The sequence below is a fragment of the Mustela nivalis genome (assembly GCF_964662115.1).
Source record: "Mustela nivalis genome assembly, chromosome: 1".
Lineage (NCBI taxonomy): Eukaryota > Metazoa > Chordata > Mammalia > Carnivora > Mustelidae > Mustela > Mustela nivalis.
The window spans coordinates 67,657,888-67,675,904 of NC_139020.1; the positions used below are offsets into that span (position 1 = coordinate 67,657,888).

At 36.0% G+C, this 18,017-nt stretch overlaps 1 protein-coding gene across 19 annotated transcripts in view; it reads right to left on the reverse strand.

Moving 5' to 3' along the window:
- Positions 1-18,017, reverse strand: part of TFDP2 (transcription factor Dp-2) — a 178,476-nt gene that overhangs the window by 110,623 nt on the left and 49,836 nt on the right. For 17 of the 19 annotated variants that reach the window (XM_082712451.1, XM_082712442.1, XM_082712436.1 and 14 more), the window contains 2 exons: positions 14,602-14,697; positions 6,410-6,476 (listed from right to left, as the gene is read on the reverse strand). In XM_082712451.1, coding sequence (XP_082568577.1) covers positions 6,410-6,476; positions 14,602-14,616 — 82 coding nt within the window. In that variant the 5' untranslated portion in view covers positions 14,617-14,697. Of the gene's footprint in view, positions 1-6,041; positions 6,159-6,409; positions 6,477-14,601; positions 14,698-18,017 lie in introns of those variants that run through there. The other 2 variants (XM_082712461.1, XM_082712449.1) reach the window with 2 other exon arrangements.

The following is an 18,017-nucleotide window of genomic DNA, read 5'->3' on the forward strand; positions in this document are numbered from 1 at the left end:
CATGAAGGGTTTTTAATTTTTTTTTTTGAAATTTTATTTTTAACCAATCTATACACCCAATGTGGGACTCAAACTTACAACCCTGAGATCAAGAGTCATGTGCTCTACTGATGGAGCCAGCTAGGCGCCCCAAGGCTCTTTCAAATCATCACTTGGACTTTATCTTGAGGGCAATAAGGAACTACTAAACTAGGTTTTTTATCATGGAAAGACTGTTCAGATTTGTGTTTGTGAGAGCTATACTACAGTAAATGAAACAGAAAGAAATAAATCTGGAAGTAATACAGCAGTTACAGTAATCCAGGAAAGAGTTTCTAGTAGTCTGAACTAAGATAGTAGCAACAGAGATGGAGAAAATGCATGGGGAGGGCTGAGAGATTGAGGATGCAGAACGAACAAGCCTTATAAATGATCTGACTGGAAGCAGAAAGAAAAAGGAATCAAAGATGAGGCCTCCGTGCCTGGTTTGGGCAAAGGGTGAATGGTACTACTTTTCAGTCAGATAAGGAAAAGGGGAGAAAAAGTTTTGAGTGGGTGAAATAATCACTTAATTCTGGACAGAGAGAGTATGAGATACAGAGAAGTTGCTCAAATGAAGCTATCAATAAGCAGCTGGATATGTAACAACTCAAGACAAAGTTTGGGTCAGAGATATAGATTTGAGAATAGTACATATTCAAAGCAAATGATAACTAAAGCAGTGAGAACAGATAAAATTGCGCAGGGAGAATGAACAAAATAAGAAGAAACCCCAAGACAAAACCCCATAGAAGGCAAACATTTAGAAAATGAAGAGCTAGGAGAGTAGACTGAAAGAGAACAACCAAAAAGGAAGATGAAAATATTAATATGAGGAAAATGAGTAAGTGCTTAATGAATGCTATGTGTCATGCTAAATGATTTATGGGCACTACCTCATTTAATCCTTAGACACTCTATGAGCAACTTATTATATTCTGCATTATTAGAGATATGGCTACTTTAGTGTAGAGAGATCAACTTGCTCAGGTTTATACATTTGGTTGGGTGTGAGAAGTGCAACCAAAATCAACCCAATCCTCTGGAGGCCTTTTTCTTAACTATTACACTATACTGCTTTCTATGTCAGAAAAAGTATGGTATCACAATACACAACAAATCAGTGATTCAAAAAGAAAGATACCATCCAAGTAGCAATGAGCTCACCCAGCAGCACCAAGATCTTGTTTCTAATAATATTCTCCATTAAAAGTAATCAGGACTCCTTAGAAAAATGACTGATCTGAGGAGTAGGCAAGAAATATTTAAAATGAGCCTGGAGCATCTTGCAGTCCTAAAAAAATAAGTGCTCAAAACAAAAATAAACAACAACAACAACAAAAACAAACCCACAATAAGGGGCATGTCAAAGGGACACAGAAAACCAACTGACAGCTCACAATGGACACAGTTGTAACAACTTAAGCAGAAAATTAAGTAGTATTAGACTATATAATCCAGAGTATGAACTAAATTCATGAGTCCATACTAATATAAATAAACCATTAAATAAATAAATAAGAGAGGAGAGACAAATCTAGGGAGCAAAAGAATTCCAAATAAATGATGTAGATATTTCCCCTTACAGAGGTAGCACAACCTCTCCACTCCTCAAATATGGGCTCCACGTAATGACTTCCTTTCAAAGACTACAGTATGGAAAGAGGGAGAGGGTAGATAGTTATTTCACAGTACTAAAACATGACAAACACTACCTCAGCCAAGTGATCAAGGTTCACATCAACAATGATAAGTCATGTTACTAGTATGGCCTTTGATATGCTGTGATGAAAATGGCACTTTATATCTCTGTGGTTTTTCTCTCAAAAACTCGGTAACCCTAATTTCATCATGAGAAAATCATAAGAAAAATCCCACTGAGGGACTTCTACAAAATACCCGAAAATTATATCTCAAAACATAAAATAGGGGCACCTGGGTGGCTCAGTGGGTTAAAGCCTCTGCCTTCAGCTCAGGTCATGATCTCAGGGTCTGGGATCGAGCCCCGCATCAGGCTCTCTGCTCAGCGGGGAGCCTGCTTCCTCCTCTCTCTCTCTGCCTGCCTCTCTGCCTACTTGTGATCTCTCTCTCTGTCAAATAAATAAATAAAATCTTAAAAAAAAAACCATAAAATAAAAACATGAAAAGTCTGAGACACTGTCACAGTCAAAAAGAGGAAGGATGATGGTCATGAAATGTAATATGGTATCCCGATAGCTCTCTTGGAACCCAAAACAAACATTAGCTAAAAACTAAGGAAACGGGAAGAAGTATGGACTTCTGTTAATCAACATATATTAATTTTGGTTCATTAATTGTAAAAACTATACTAGACCAATGTAGGATGTTAACAGTAGGGAAAACTGACTAAGGGGTTTATGAGAACTCTCTGTAAGCTATCTTTATAATTTCTCTGCAAATCTAAAACTATTCTAAATTTAAAATGTTATTTAAAAAACAAACGGGGCAGGGCACCTGGTGGCTCAGTCATTAAGCGCCTCCTTCAGCTCAGGTCATGATCCCAGAGTCCAGATGGGAGTTCCAGATGGAGCCCTGCATGCTCCAGTGCTCTGTGGGGAGTCTGCTTTTCCCTCTGCCCCTCACCCCCTTCTCCTGCTCTCTCTCACACATAAATACTTTTAAAAATAAATAAGTAATAAAAAAACAAAGGGGGAAATTAACTGTGTCAAATGCTGATTATCAAAAAAGAAAAAGACAACCAAGAGCAGTTTCAGTGGATTAATAGAGTCAAAGACAGATTACATCAGGCAGAGGAGTGAACTAAAGCTGAGAATGGGATTGTAAGGTATGGCTTTTTCCAAAAAGTCTGACAAGGAGGGGAAGATCAAATCAGAGCCAGAAGTAGATATCAAGTTAAAGAAAGTAGCTGTTGTTTTGTTTTGTTGTTTTTTTAAATAAAGGTATAATTCACATACCAAAAATTCACCTTTTAAAGTGTACAATTCAGTGGTTTCCAGTATGTTCAAAAAAATTATATAACCATTACCACTATGTACTTCCAGAATATTTTCACTACTTCAAGAAGAAATGGTATAATCAAAGAAGACCTAAATATATGAAATATGTTCATGAATAAGAAAACTTCACATTGTTAAGATGTCAATAAAACCGAAGTAATTTACAGATTCAATGCAAGGTCTATCAAAGTCTAACAGCCTTTTTCACAGAAATGGAAAAGCTGATCCTCAAATTGATGTGTAATTGCAAGGAATCCTAAATAGCCAGAACAATCCTGAAAAAGGGTTCACAATTCTCAACTTTGAAACTTATTACAAAACTACAGTAATTAAAATAATGATACATACAGACATACAGATCCAGATTTCGGATATAAGCAATCCTTCAGTAAACCATATATTAGATATAGGAATTTTGTATATATTCATTCATTCATACTCCACTTCATTACAAGGTAAACCACTAGGAAGTAAGGCTATCAAGCATCTAACTCTTGAATGAATGAAATGAAAACGAATGAATGAATGAATGAATGAAAAGCCCAGAAATAAACGTTCACATATGTGGTCAATTGATTTTTGACAAGAGTGCTAAGACCATTCAATGGTCAAAGAACAGTCTTTCAACAAATGGTATTATTAAAACTGGATATCCTTACTCCAGTTTGACTCTTAAACCATATACAATAATTAACTCAAAATCGATCAAAGACCTAAACTAAAGAATTAAAACTATAAAATTCTTAGAAGAAAGCTTTGGGGAAAATCTTCAGAATGCTAGATTTGGCAACCATGTCACGGGTATGAAGAAAGAATAGACAAACTGGACTTTAGCAAAATAAAGCACTTTTGTACATCCAAGTGAACTATAAAGACAGTGAAAAGACAACCAACTGAACAGAAGAAAATATCTGCAAATCTTTTATCTTATAAAGGATTAATATTCCATATACATAACAATCCCTAAAACTCAACTCCAAAAATAATTAATCCAATTCAAAAATGGGCATAGGACTTGAGCAGACCTTTTCAAAGATATACAAATTGGCCAATAAGCACATAAAAAGATGCTCAACATTACTAGTCATTAGGGAAATACAAATCAAAATTATAGTAAGACACCATTTCACATCTACTAAGATGGCTATAATAAAACAAAAAATAAAATAAGTGCTGGCAAGGATGTGGAGAAATTGGAAGGCAGCTATGCTCACCACTATACCACCAACACTGCACGGATGTAGAGAAATTGGAACCCTTGTGCACTGTTGGTAGGAATATAAAATGTTAGAGCTCCTGTAAATCAGAATGGCATTTCCTCAGGGGCACATGGGTGGCTCAGTGGGTTAAGCCTCTGCCTTCAGCTCAGGTCATGATCTCAAGGTCCTGGGATCGAGCCCCACATTGGGCTCTCTGTTTAGCGGGGAGCCTGCTACCCACTCTCTCTCTCTCCCTCTGCCTGCCTCTCTGCCTACTTGTGATCTCTCTCTGTCAAATAAATAAATAAAATCTTTAAAAAAAATGGCAATTCCTCTGAAAAATTAAAAACAGAATTACCATATGACCCAGAAATTCCACTTCTAGGTACACACCCAAAGAGGGTCCCAAAGAGATATTTGTACTCCCATGTTCACAGAAACATTATTCACATTGCTAAACATGGAAGCAAACCATGTGTCCACTGATGGATGAGTGATAAGCAAAACTGGTGTATATATATATATACATAACAGAATAGTATTCAGCCTTAAAGGGAAGGAAATTCTGACACATACTACAACTTAGACGAACCTTGAGGACATTATGCTAACTGAAATAAGCCAGTCAACAAAAAGACAATTACTATTAAGATTCCACTTACATGAGGTACCTAAAGCAGTCAAAATAATAGAGACAGAAAGTAGAATGGTGGGTGCCTGAGACTAGGGGGAGGGGAGAATGGGGAGTTATTGTTTAATGAGTACAAAATTTGAGTTTCGCAAGATAAAAAGTTAAGGATGTGGATGGGACTAATGGCTACACAACATGAATATACCTAATATCACTGAACTGTACACTTAAAAATGATTAAAGCTGTAAATTTTATGTTATGTGTATTTTACTACAGTGAAAAAATTGGAAAAAGTGAGAAGCATTAAGGCTTGTAGTATCACATTTACTGTTCATTACACAGATTTAAATTCTCAGAATAATTCTACAGACATTATTACTAAGCTAGACTTTTTTATACTGAAATACAGACTTCTCTAGCCTTCTCTCCAGGGCATATACCCTTTGAGGGTATATGTATCTCTCACAGTTACCTGTATTATAATGACATGTATTTTGTTCCTACCTTTAATAATGAAAAATTTCAAACATATACAAGGGAAGAGAGAAAGGAATAATAAAACTCCATATAGCTATCACACCACAGATAGTTTTATCTCTAATTCCACCCACTTTACTCTTCTTCCCCCAGTGGATTATTTTGAAGCCAATCCCAAACATTGTATCATTTCAACCACAAACATTTCTGTATGTTATCTCTATATACTAAAAGATACTGTTAAAAGATACATACAGCAAGATACAGATAGAGTCCTGCATAAATTATTGTGCTGTTAGGTCAGATTTCGGATATGAGCAATCCTTCAGTAAACCATATATTACATATAGGAATTTTGTATATATTCATTCATTCATACTCTACTTCATTACAAATTAAACTAGGAAGTAAGGCTAACAAGCAAGAAAATCAAGAAAAAGTGGCTTGAACAGTTAGTTTCAATCATAAGAGGGTCATTAATCAAAGGTGGTCTTAAGGGCACCTGAGTGGCTCAGTTGTTTAAGCATCTAACTCTTGATTTCAGGTTAGGTTATGATCTCAGGGTTGTGAGATCAAGCCCTGAGTTGGGCTCTCCCTTTACCCTCCCTCCCAAGCCTCCCTCTCTTTCACATGGGGCTCTCTCGCTTTAAAAAAAAAAAAAAAAAGGTGGTCTTAGAGACCTCTTAGGAAAGAGATGGAGAAAGTGACACAAATACCACATACACTCTCAGAGGTACCTGGGTGGCTCAGTTGGTCAAGTGTCTGCCTTCGGCCCGGACCATCATCACAAGGTCCTGAGATTAAGCCCCACACAGGGCTCCGGGCTCAGTGGGGAGCCTGCTTCTTCCTCCCTCTCTGCCCCTTCCCCTGCTCATGCTCTCTCTCAAACAAAATCTTAAAAAAAAAAAAAAAAAAGTACCACACACAATCTCTCTCCCCTCATTCTCTCCCTCTCTCCCCCCACCTTTCATATGATACAAGTTATTTAGTATATGATAACATAACACGGTCATATTATATAATTATTATATATAAAGTAATACACGTAACTGCGTATTTCATAAAACTAACTCAATGCAGAAAATTTCTAGTCATCTGTCCTTACCTTTTGTTGGACTGAGATTCTGGTCAATAAATCCTCTCAGTTCTGCATTTGTAGAAGTCAAACCAACCTGAATAAAATAGTTTTAAAAATTAAAAACAGGATCTTATGTATTAAGTGGTCATTTAATAACCTATTTTACACTTTCTACTGAAGAACCATGTCAAATAATATAGATAGCCACATAAAAATGAATTAACCATACCACTGATACCAGAATTAAAAAGAAAACATTGCTGAAAATGGGAAAAACAGAAACTGTCCAGATTAAGATGAAAATTAATGAAATAATGTCACTAGTGAACAGAACTGAAATCTACAGATTTTACTAATGGTTTTTTTGAAAGCAAGTAATGTGGCAGTCCTGAAGTTGCCAACAGATACAACACAATTCCGCCTTCATGCTGCCCTGAATTTTTACTATTCATAATCACTACCTATAATGCTTTTCAACATTATGATATGTAATGGATCAGATAAAGACCATTAATACCACACAGTAAGGGTGAGATCTACTGGTCTCAAATCCAGCTGCCTGGGCTCATACTCTAGCTCATCAAGACCACTATGTGTGTGGTCATGGTGAAGTCACACAAGTTCTCTACTTCTCAGTCCCTTCAACTATAAACTGAAGGATGCTAGAAGTGCTTACCAGTTTAGGTGCTAACCAGTTTAGGTTATTAGAAAGATTGAGATAGTTCATGTAAAGCATCTAGCACAGTGTATGGCACACAGTGCTCAATCATAGTAACCTTCATAACTATTAATATGATACCTGAGGATTATCTATAGCAAGTGTGTTTATAAATTTACCTTTAGACAACTTATTTCATTTAATGTGACAGCCACTGGACTTCTTGGAATCACAGAACTAAATACTGTAGTATCATCAGAATTTTAAAAACTTATTACAGAGCTAGGAGGAAAAAAACTCTCCATTTTTGAAAACTTGACATAAACAAGATTCCAATAACTCATTCTACTATTACTATTATGTTATTGTTTTAATCCATATAGATTTGTCATTTTCAAATATCAGTGCTAACTTGGTACCTCAAATATCCTTTCAAAGTACTAGCACATTAAAAATATTTTAAAGAACACAAAGCTTTATAACCTTGTATCTGTGCACTTAATGTTATTTTTAAACTACCCACTGCATTAGCAACATATATTGTTCAAGGGCACTCATTTGACACTTTAAAATTTCATAATGTAAGAACTAATTATTTCATTATTTAGTAATTCATATGCACTACTAGTAGCTGTTTCTTTCTGTCAAGAGATATATTACCAGAAATATTTCTACATATCATTCACATCATGGAAAAATAATTCTGATGCAAACCTATCTCTAGCATCTAATACTAAATTTTTATGATAGCAGTTGAGTGGAAGACATCTAAAATGCACCTTCTTAATTCTATGTAGTTAATGGTGCAGATACTTAATTCTATCTAGCTTCTTATGTTATTAGAAATAAACCTTTTGCAATAAAATTTGTAACAAATTACTACTACATGAATCTCCAGAAATGCTCACAAATATTAATGTTAAGTGTTCGATTTGTAGGGCGCCTGGGTGGCTCAGTTGGTTAAGCGCCTGCCTTTGGCTCAGATCATGATCTCAGAATCCTGGAATCAACTCCCACATCAGGGTCCCTGCTCAATGGGGAGCCTGCTTCTCCCACCGCCTCTGCCTGCTGCTCCCTCTGCTTGTGCTTTCTCTCCCTCTCTCTCTCAAATAAATAAATGAAATATTTCTTTAAAAAGTGTTCAATTTGCAAATGCCAAGAGTTTACTATGGCATCACTAACATGCCTCTCTTGAAAAAAAAAAAGCAAAAAAACCAAAAAACTTTTCTGCTAAAAAAGACAGAACTTTCATTAGTGTTCTACTGTAAAAAGAAAGCAAAGAAAGCAAAGACAGCCTTTAATAGTCCATGCTTAATATAATGTGATCATTTAATACACATATTACAATAATTTCAAAAGCATCAGTTTACATCTTTTTGTTATTATACAAAGATAACGGCAAAAACCTCAACTGAAACCACATAGTCACAGCAGAGAGTTCACAGTAACTGGGTTACTGTTATGTTTAAACACCTGCTCTTAATGGTCAACTTCTGCAGAGTGAAGCAGAGAATCAATGTGGAAACTTTTTAAGCAGCAGTACATCTGCATCTTAAAAACTAACAAATTATAACCTAAAAAGATAAAGGTCAATTGTGAGTCAATCAATATTCCATGCTAATTTTGGTCTAATAGACAAGGGGAGGTATTTGTATTTAGAGATTATATAAATACTACTAAAATTAAAATTTCAAAAATTTATTAATGTCTGCTTTTTCATAAACACTATAAAGACTCAAAGAAGATTATTTGAAAGCAGAAAAAGCTAGCTAGGAAAGGCATTTAAAAATAATTTTTCTTCCCTTACTCTATTTAAGAAGAATATAATAATAATAATGGTTCACAGAACAAAAGTAAAAGCTGAACTCATTTTATGTAAAATTTTTCACCTAATAAGGTCCCGAGAGAAGTTTTCTGTCTGGATATTCAAACACTGTGCTGCATACTATAAACAGTCACTAAATATCTGTAGAATAAAAAATATCCAAGCACAATTTTCAGGGTTCAAACTTATTTCCCATTAATAACATTATAATTTCACTAACATTCAACATTTTAAATTGGTGAAACTGAAAAAAAAGAAGATTCAGTGTGAGATGATCTGTACACGGAGTTCAGCTCTGCCATCCACGAGCAAGGTGATCTTAGCAGTCACTGCAGATGGAGATGGCAACTCCTATGTGCATGACAAACTCAGCTTAGATCAAATTAAATAATTACGTGAATATGATTTAGCAACAAGGCAATACCCACGTGCAGGTTGTTATTCAGACAGTAATGACTTTAACTCTTCAACACTGACACAGACAATTCACAAAAGATAGATGCAACTGAACATACAGAACACCAATGTGACCCAACTAGCAACTAGAGGGTGCGTGGGTCGCTCAGTGGGTTGGGCAACTGCCTTCGGCTCAGGTCATGATCCTGGAGACCTGGGATTGAGTCCTGCATCTGGCTCACTGCTCAGCCGGGTCTGCTGCTGCTTCTCCTACTGATCTCTCTCTCCTTGCACTCTCTCTCTCTCCCTCTCCAATAAATAAATAAAATCTTTTAAAAAAAAATTAACTAGCAACTAGAGAAATGAATAAACTACATACCATTTTTTTGCTGATTACCTTGGCAAGACTAAAAAGAAAATAAAGGGAAATGGCACTCTCATACACCACTGATGAATATATAAATGAGTGCAACCTTCCTGAAATGCAATTTAGCAACATGAAACAAAAGCCCCCCAAAGCACACACCCTTCAGCTTAGCAATTTCCTAAGACTTTGCTTTATGGAAATAATCCAATGAGTAAGTAAAAATAAACAAAAAGCTAAAAAGAAAAGTAAAAAAAGAAAAAAGTAGAATTTACTTAATGGCCAATATCAGGAAACTGACGTAAGTCCATACAGCAGATAACATAAAACAGTCATTTAAAATGATGTTACAGGGGCGCCTGGGTGGCTCAGTGGGTTAAGCCGCTGCCTTCGGCTCAGGTCATGATCCCAGGGTCCTGGGATCAAGTCCCACATCGGGCTCTGTGCTCAGCGGGGAGCCTGCTTCCTCCTCTCTCTCTCTCTCTCTGCCTGCCTCTCTGCCTATTTGTGATCTCTGTTTGTCAAATAAAATAAATAAAATCTTTAAAAAAAAAATGATGTTACAGAGATATTAAGAAAAGACATTCATCAACAAGATTAAGCTAAATATTGGTTATAAAACAGTATGACCTCATTTTTATTCAAAATATTTATACACATTTTATTATACACACACACACACACATTTGTATATATAACAAATGTCTTCCTAGGCAAAATTCTGCTCATAGTCTCTAGGCTAGTTTCTTTACCTGTATTCTCTAATTTTTCTGTAATGAGTATCATGGCTTACATATTATTTAAAAGATTCTTCGATGAGGCAAAAAATACACATCATATTACCTTTCAAATCCTTTATTGTATACTGTATAAGCTTGAGTCAGGACAGACCTGCATTTGTGGTCATGAAGAGTATCAGTGAATATTAGATACGATTTGACAACAATTTTATCCCAGAAACAATGAATATATTGCCAGCTCTACAGACTTTCCTTTTTGCAAAATGATCCATCCCACAATCCACGCAGTTCCAGTATGACTGTTAATCTTTGAGCCTCAACTGTTGCAGAAGTAGACCCATGACTCAGATCTGGCCCACTTCTTTCTCCACATCGGCTTGTCTAAGCATCTGGATCAAGCAGGGTCAACCAAAAGAATTTGAAATGTAAGTGCTAGAAGGGAAAAGTTTCTTCTTTTCTGAAGTAAGAATTATAAAGACAACATATGGTATTCTGCCATCATATAGAGCCAAGAGATGGAAAAAGGGAGACAAATCCCTGACACCATCATTTGGTTCCCCTGTAACCAGATGTGTTTGAAGCCAGAGTACCACAGACTTTCCAGTTGTGTGAATCAATACATTCCACATTTTGCCTTAAGCTGTTTTAAGTAGGGTTTCTATCATTTGCAACCATGAGACCTACTATGGCATGGATTAGACAAAAATAACTCCTCACAAAAAACTGTTCTCATAAGAGATATGTAAAATGAGAAGCAGAAAATAAGGATGTAAATATCTGAATACGTGTTTAATGATGGCTCTGTAAGACCTGGGCAATCTCTTCCATGTCTAAGAGTTACTTACTTCTCAGTGGCATGAGACACAGTGGATCATTCCCTCCTCCCTAAAACACTTTCTTCACTTGGGTTCCAGATCATCAGGATAACACTACTTCCTTCCTTTTTGGTCATTCTTTGAGTCTCCTTTGCTGCTTCTCCTCCTCCCCAGATGCTGGAGAATCCCTGTGCTCAGACCTTGGGTCCTCAGGTATACTCTATCCATTCACATTCTATATAATCTCATGTAGTACCACTACTTGAAAATAATTTAATATGAAATGACTCCAAATTTCTGTATCCAATCCCAACAATTTCTCTGAGCTTCAGAGTCATTTATCAAGCTACCTAGCCAATATCTCTACCTGGTCATTTTTAGGTCTGTCAACTTTAATTAAAGTTCAAAATGACTGTTGAGTTTGCCACAAAAATCCCACGGTTCCCCCAAGAGTTTTTCTTCTCATTAAACAGCATAACCATTTATCCAGTTACACAGGTCAAATACTGAGAGGTTTTTTTTTTTTTTAAATTTTCTCTGCCTTCATATCCTTATTACTCAATAACTCCTAATGGCTGTCCCTTCAAATACATCCTAGATCCAGCCACATTTCCCCATCTCCAATATCACTACCCCAGGCCAAATCACAATAGTTTGTTGTCTGAACTACTGAGATAAGTGCCAAATGAGTCTCTTGCTTCTACTATGCCTCTCTTCCATCTATTCACTCAGCAATCAGGACAAACTTTCTAAAAGAGTTAAGTCCAGTCACAGCCGACCAGCAAATTTTCAATGGCTTCTTACTGACGTTTTAAATACACATCTATCACCCAGAATTTGAGGCTCCACACAATCTGGCTCCTGCTTTCTGTCTGACTTCATCTACCACTTTTCCTTGCTTACTCTGTTCCACTTATAAAATGGTCATCTGGCTGTTCCTTAAACAACTGTACATTTTCCTGCCTCTACCTAGGATGTTCTGTTCCCAGGTACTCATAAGGCTGGCTTCCTCTTCTTGAATTGAGACTCAAGAGCACTTCTATCTAAACATCATCATTTCCTTAAAGAGAATTCTTCTGAAAACTTAAGTTGAAAAACTCTCTCTCACTGCCATCATTCTCTCTCTCCTTCCCCGGCTTTACTTTTCATAACATTTATTATTATCTAACATTAGGTATGTATTTATTGTCTTCTCTCACTACAGACACTATAAGCCACAGGAAGGCAGGAGCCTAGAACAATATCAGGTACATATACAGGGGGTGGGGAGGAGAATGAATTACTTATGGCACTGTGAAATAGTATAATCCTTTCAGTAGGTATCTTGATAAAACATATTAAAAGCCACTAAAGTGTTCTTCTCTGTTGCAGAATGGCTAGTGAACTTGACTGGTTATTTTCAGACAGCCTATTTCAATTCTTTCCCACATGCGTCAGCATAGCCCAATCTGAGGCTTGACCTCTTCATGTCCCTAATTCTAAGATATCAAAAGAGATCACCTCACTTATCCCTCTCCCCCTAGGTTGCCATAGCAGAAAGAGAAACATGTTGCTCACTGTGTGATTTCTTCCAAATATACAAACAAAATAATCGGAGTATAATTACCACTTGTTCAAATGCTTTATGTTACTTTAGGGAAAATACTTTTTATATAGCAAATTGTACATATGACTAGAAAGATGATATTTGATTCAAGGTAGATTTTAATCCAAAATATGCTTGCTATTTGAATGTTAACCAGCTGTGGTTCAAGATAATTTTTACTTCCCTTTCTTCCTAAGGAGAAAAAAAATCAAGATAATATTCTGCAAGAAAATTCCCAATACACAGACTAAAACTTTGCTGCTTCTTTTCCCCAAACAACACATTAACAAATATACATATAACAACCTTAGATTAAGGCAGAGTACTCCTGATAATTTATCCTAACAAAATTAAGTGATAATGAAACAATCTGTAACTGCTTATAGCTGCTTAGAGCATGTCAAAAGCAAGGTTAATAATAGGGAAATAGAGATTAATCATGAAGGATTTTGTTTTTCATGTTATTCTTTAGATGTATAATGGGCAGTATTTGGAACTAGCTGTCTGTCTGACAAGGAGACCTTTTCACACAATAGATGCTGGCTTCTCCTAGTCATAATTAGGTTAAACCGCACATGAGTAGTAGCAGACGTCCACCCCAAGCAGTCTGAAATTGGAGCTGACATGGGCAGACAAGTCTGTCAAGTTGTCTTCATCCTTTCCTTGGCACCCCTCTGAAAAGGCTGGTTCTGTGACACATATACTGAGAGGCTGCCTAGAGAACTAAGGAGCACGATTCGCAGAGAGAGAGACAGAGTATAAAGCAGATGCACACAGACAAGCAGAGATAATATATGGAGACTAAACATTGCTTCAATTTCTGGTACATTTAAAATTTGGGGGGACGCCTGGGTGGCTCAGTTGGTTGGACGACTGCCTTCGGCTTAGGTCATGATCCCGGAATCTAGGGATCGAGTCCCGCATCAGGCGCCCAGCTCCATGGGGAGTCTGCTTCTCCCTCTGACTTTCTCCTCACTCATGCTCTTTCTCACTATCTCTCTCTCAAATAAATAAATTAAAAAAAAAAAAAAGATTAAAATTTTTGCACCCAGGTCTTTCTGAAGGCCCACTAAATTCTTACTCTTAAAGTCTCTGAGACAGTCCTGTATCTTTATGATAAATTCCCTTTTTAAAGTAGCAAAGCTGATTTCTATTATGTACAATCAAAGATTCCGACATCATAATGTGGGAACAGTAAAGCAATTATAAGTTATTTCCCTATATGTTGCAATATTTATTTTCTGGCATAATCCATCACAGAACTGGAACAAAATCTATTGACACAGTCAGACAATAAGAAAATAACCTGAAAGGAAGCTGATTCAGAAATAGAAGCCTTGAGCAGAGGAAAGAAACTGAATAGCTTCTCCAAAATACTGAAAATCTAATGTCTCCTCAGGAATCATTTCATGGAGGACAGCTAAACCATATCTCAGTGTACATACTTCCTTGAGTAAGTCCACAAAAAAAAAAAAAAAAATTGGGCCAAAGAAAACTGATTTTCTCAATAAGGCAAGTAAATCTCCAGCAAGTAACAAAACAAAGACTTATACAGTACCAAAAAAGGAGAGAGGTGGGGAACTTTCTAGAGATAGCAATTTTGCAGCTGTTGAGAAGGTACAACTTGGCAGCAATTTATAAGAACGCTATTGTGCCCACTCAAGTGCTATATTCAATAGCACTGAAGTCGCTATCATTTTTTACATAAACAAAGACAATTATAAACTAATGCCAGTAAATTGAACTTGAGTAATTAGAATAGTGAAGAAAAATGTGCATAGGAAAAAGTACAACTCATTTAAAAAATACTTACATTTAAAAATTTACAATACTTACATTTTTTGCCGTCATGTCAAATTGTATTCGATTTAAAATTCTGTAAAGCCATTAAAAAAAAAAACTTCGTCTTCAGTAATTCTTTAAAAGAACATCCTGTTAAAGGGGGAAAAAAGAGGGAATAGTAATGTAATAATAATAATGGGCAATGTTTATGTGATATTAACCATGTGACATGCACTGTTTAAGTGGATTATTTAAATTAATCCTCACAAAAACACTCTGAGATATGTACCATTTTAATCCTCATTTTCCAAATAAAAATTGGGGCTTGCAGAGTTTAAATATCCCACCAAATCAACTCAGTTAACAAGTGATAAAACCTGGGCTCTGAAATATCATACTATGTTCCTTTAGATAACACACTAAAAGAAACACTAGGGCTTCTTGAAGAAATAGCCAGTTCCAGGGTTGGGGCAAGAGATGTCCAAGATAAGACTAGAACATTTTATTGTATCTACAGTAAGGAAGAGCTCAAAAAACGATGGAGACATATTAAAAGTATACAGGAGTCAGCTTAAAGGGCCTACAACTGCACAATTTGTAACAAGTGGGCACCAAAGTATACACTGATAATAACAGATTGTAATAGACTATGAACTCTTTGAATAAAATAACAATCCAGGACTTCATACTGATAGAAACAAATAATGAGGAAGAAGGGAAAGCTCTTCTCTGTAATATTATACCAAATAGTAAATATAAATGAATGATGCAATGAGAAAACCACCAATTTGTAAACATCATAATAATACCTGATTAGACAAGGATTATCATAGATACTAAAACTTTAGTGGGTGAAAAGTTGGTAAGAAACAGGATATTTACATAATCTTGAAATATCACCCCACAAAATACCTATTCATTCAAATTTTACAGTGAAGAAATCTGGCACCACGTAGCTAAAGTGATCAAACCTACCTAATGACCACTAACAATGACACAAACTAACATGCATCTCCACAAGTGCACTGAGATGGATAGAATATCACTTCTGAGATACTTCTACCCAAAGCATAATCTAATTCATGAGGAAATAGCAGAGATATTTAAATTGAGGGGCATTCTATAAAATAAAGGACTGAACTTCTTAAAAATTTTTGTGTCATGAGAAAAAAGGAACCTAACAACCATTCCAGGTTTAAAAAGACTAAAGTCACATAAAAATTAAATTCAACACAGGATCTTCAACTGGGCTCTGGACCAGAGAAAATAACTCTTGTGAAGACCATTATCATGGCAAATGGAAAAACTGAAATATGGTCCACAAACTAGATAATAGTATTGCTTCAGTGTTTCATTTCCTGCGTTGATCAGTTGTGGGTTTTTTAAGTGAGTGTTCCTGTTTTTAGAAAAAGGACACCAAAATATTTAGAAGTGAAGAAGTATAATAATAGCAATGTACTTCCGAATGATTAAAAAAATATATAATCTGTATAAAGAAAGTGGGAATGAGGGGCGCCTGGGTGGCTTAATGTGTCAAAGCCTCTGCCTTCAGCTCGGGTCATGATCGCAGAGTCCTGGAATCGAGCCCCGCATCGGGCTCTCTGCTCAGCAGGGAGCCTGCTTCCCCTCCTCTCTCTCTGCCTGCCTCTGTCTGTCTACTTGTAATCTCTGTCAAGTAAATAAACAAAATCTTAAAAAAAAAAAAAAGAAGAAGAAGAAGAAGAAAAAAGTGGGAATGATAAACCAAGTATGGCAAAATGTCAACAACTGGATAATCTGGGTAAAGGGTATTCAGGAGTTGTATCCAATTTTTGCAACTTTTTTCTTATTTTACATTGTTTCAAAATTAAAAATTTAATAAGACATTTAAGGGGAAGGAAAAAATAAAACAATTTTGAAAAGATCATAAACAATATGGTTTCAAGAAATGGAGGCTCCAACTGTCTGCCTCATATACTAGAAACCAAATCTACAAGTAAAACTTTGTGGATGGAATAAAAGGCATTTTTACTTTTTAATAAAACACCAAATTTACAAATTTTCAGGGTGCCTGGGTGGCTCAGTCAGTTAAGCATCGGACTTCAGCTCAGATCATGATCTCGAGGTCATGTGACAGAGCCCTGAGTTGGGCTCCCCCCTCAACAGGGAGTCTGCCCCTCTCCCTCTGCCCACCCCACAAAGCTCATGTAGGCAAGTGTGCTCTCTCTCTCTCTCAAAAACAAATAAATCTTAAAAAAAAAAAAAAAACCCAAACCCAATAAACTTACAACATTTCAATGATAAAACATAAATTTAAAAATCCCAAGTAAGACCTGGAGTACCACTATGATTTTCACTGTTCCATGATAGCTGTAGATTTGTTCACAATGTCTGTCACGATCTAATATGAAAATTAAATTCCTATGCTAGAAATGTTTCACATTCACCAACTATTTGTTATTTTCTCTTCAGTATTAAAAATATCAGATAAATAATAAAGCACAAGTTCCTGACATCCCACTCACTAAACTACCTAACAGAGGCAGTATTACACAGATTATGGTCTCTGACCACAACACAACTAAGTAAGGAATCAGCCATTTTAAATAAAGAGTTAAAAATCATATATTTAAAAAAATAAAACTATATTATTGCTCAAACAACCCATGAGTTAAAGAAATCTGAAATATTTATTTATTTATTTATTTATTTTTTTTAAAGATTTTATTTATTTATTTAACAGAGAGAAATCACAAGTAGGCAGAGTGGCAGGCAGAGAGAGAGAGGAGGAAGCAGGCTCCCTGCCGAGCAGAGAGCCCGATGCGGGACTCGATCCCAGGACCCTGAGATCATGACCTGAGCCGAAGGCAGCGGCTTAACCACTGAGCCACCCAGGCGCCCCCAGAAATCTGAAATATTTAGAACTGAATGACAATGAAAATAGCAGTAAAGAATAACAGAATATTAAGAACGGAATGATAATGAAAATAATAAAACTGGCTGGCTTAGTCGGAAGACAATGCACAATGATTGATCGTGGGGGCTATGATTTTGAGTCCAATGTTGGGTGTACAGATTACTCAAAAATAAGTAACAGATAAACTTTAAAAAAGGAAAGAAAAAAAGTTCAGGTGAAGTAGTACTTAAGAAGTAAATTTGTATTTCCCTTCATTCATGAGGCAATCAACTTAAAAGCTTAAAAAAGATCAGTGGGAACTCCAAGATACAAGAGAGGAACAAGAATTGATTATTTAAATAGAAAAAAACTAAAATAACAGTTGGTTCTAAGTGTCCTGATTGAAGCAGGCATCTAATAAATAAAGCAACAGTGTTAGCAGAGTGAAAAAAGCATGGATTTTTAAAGTTAGGCTCAATCTCAGCTTTGACACTTACTAGCTGTGTGACCCTGAACAAGTGACTCAACCACTTTGAGCTTCAGTGACCTCATCTGAAAAAAAGGTATACTGAGTTTTTCAACCTTGTTAGCAGTA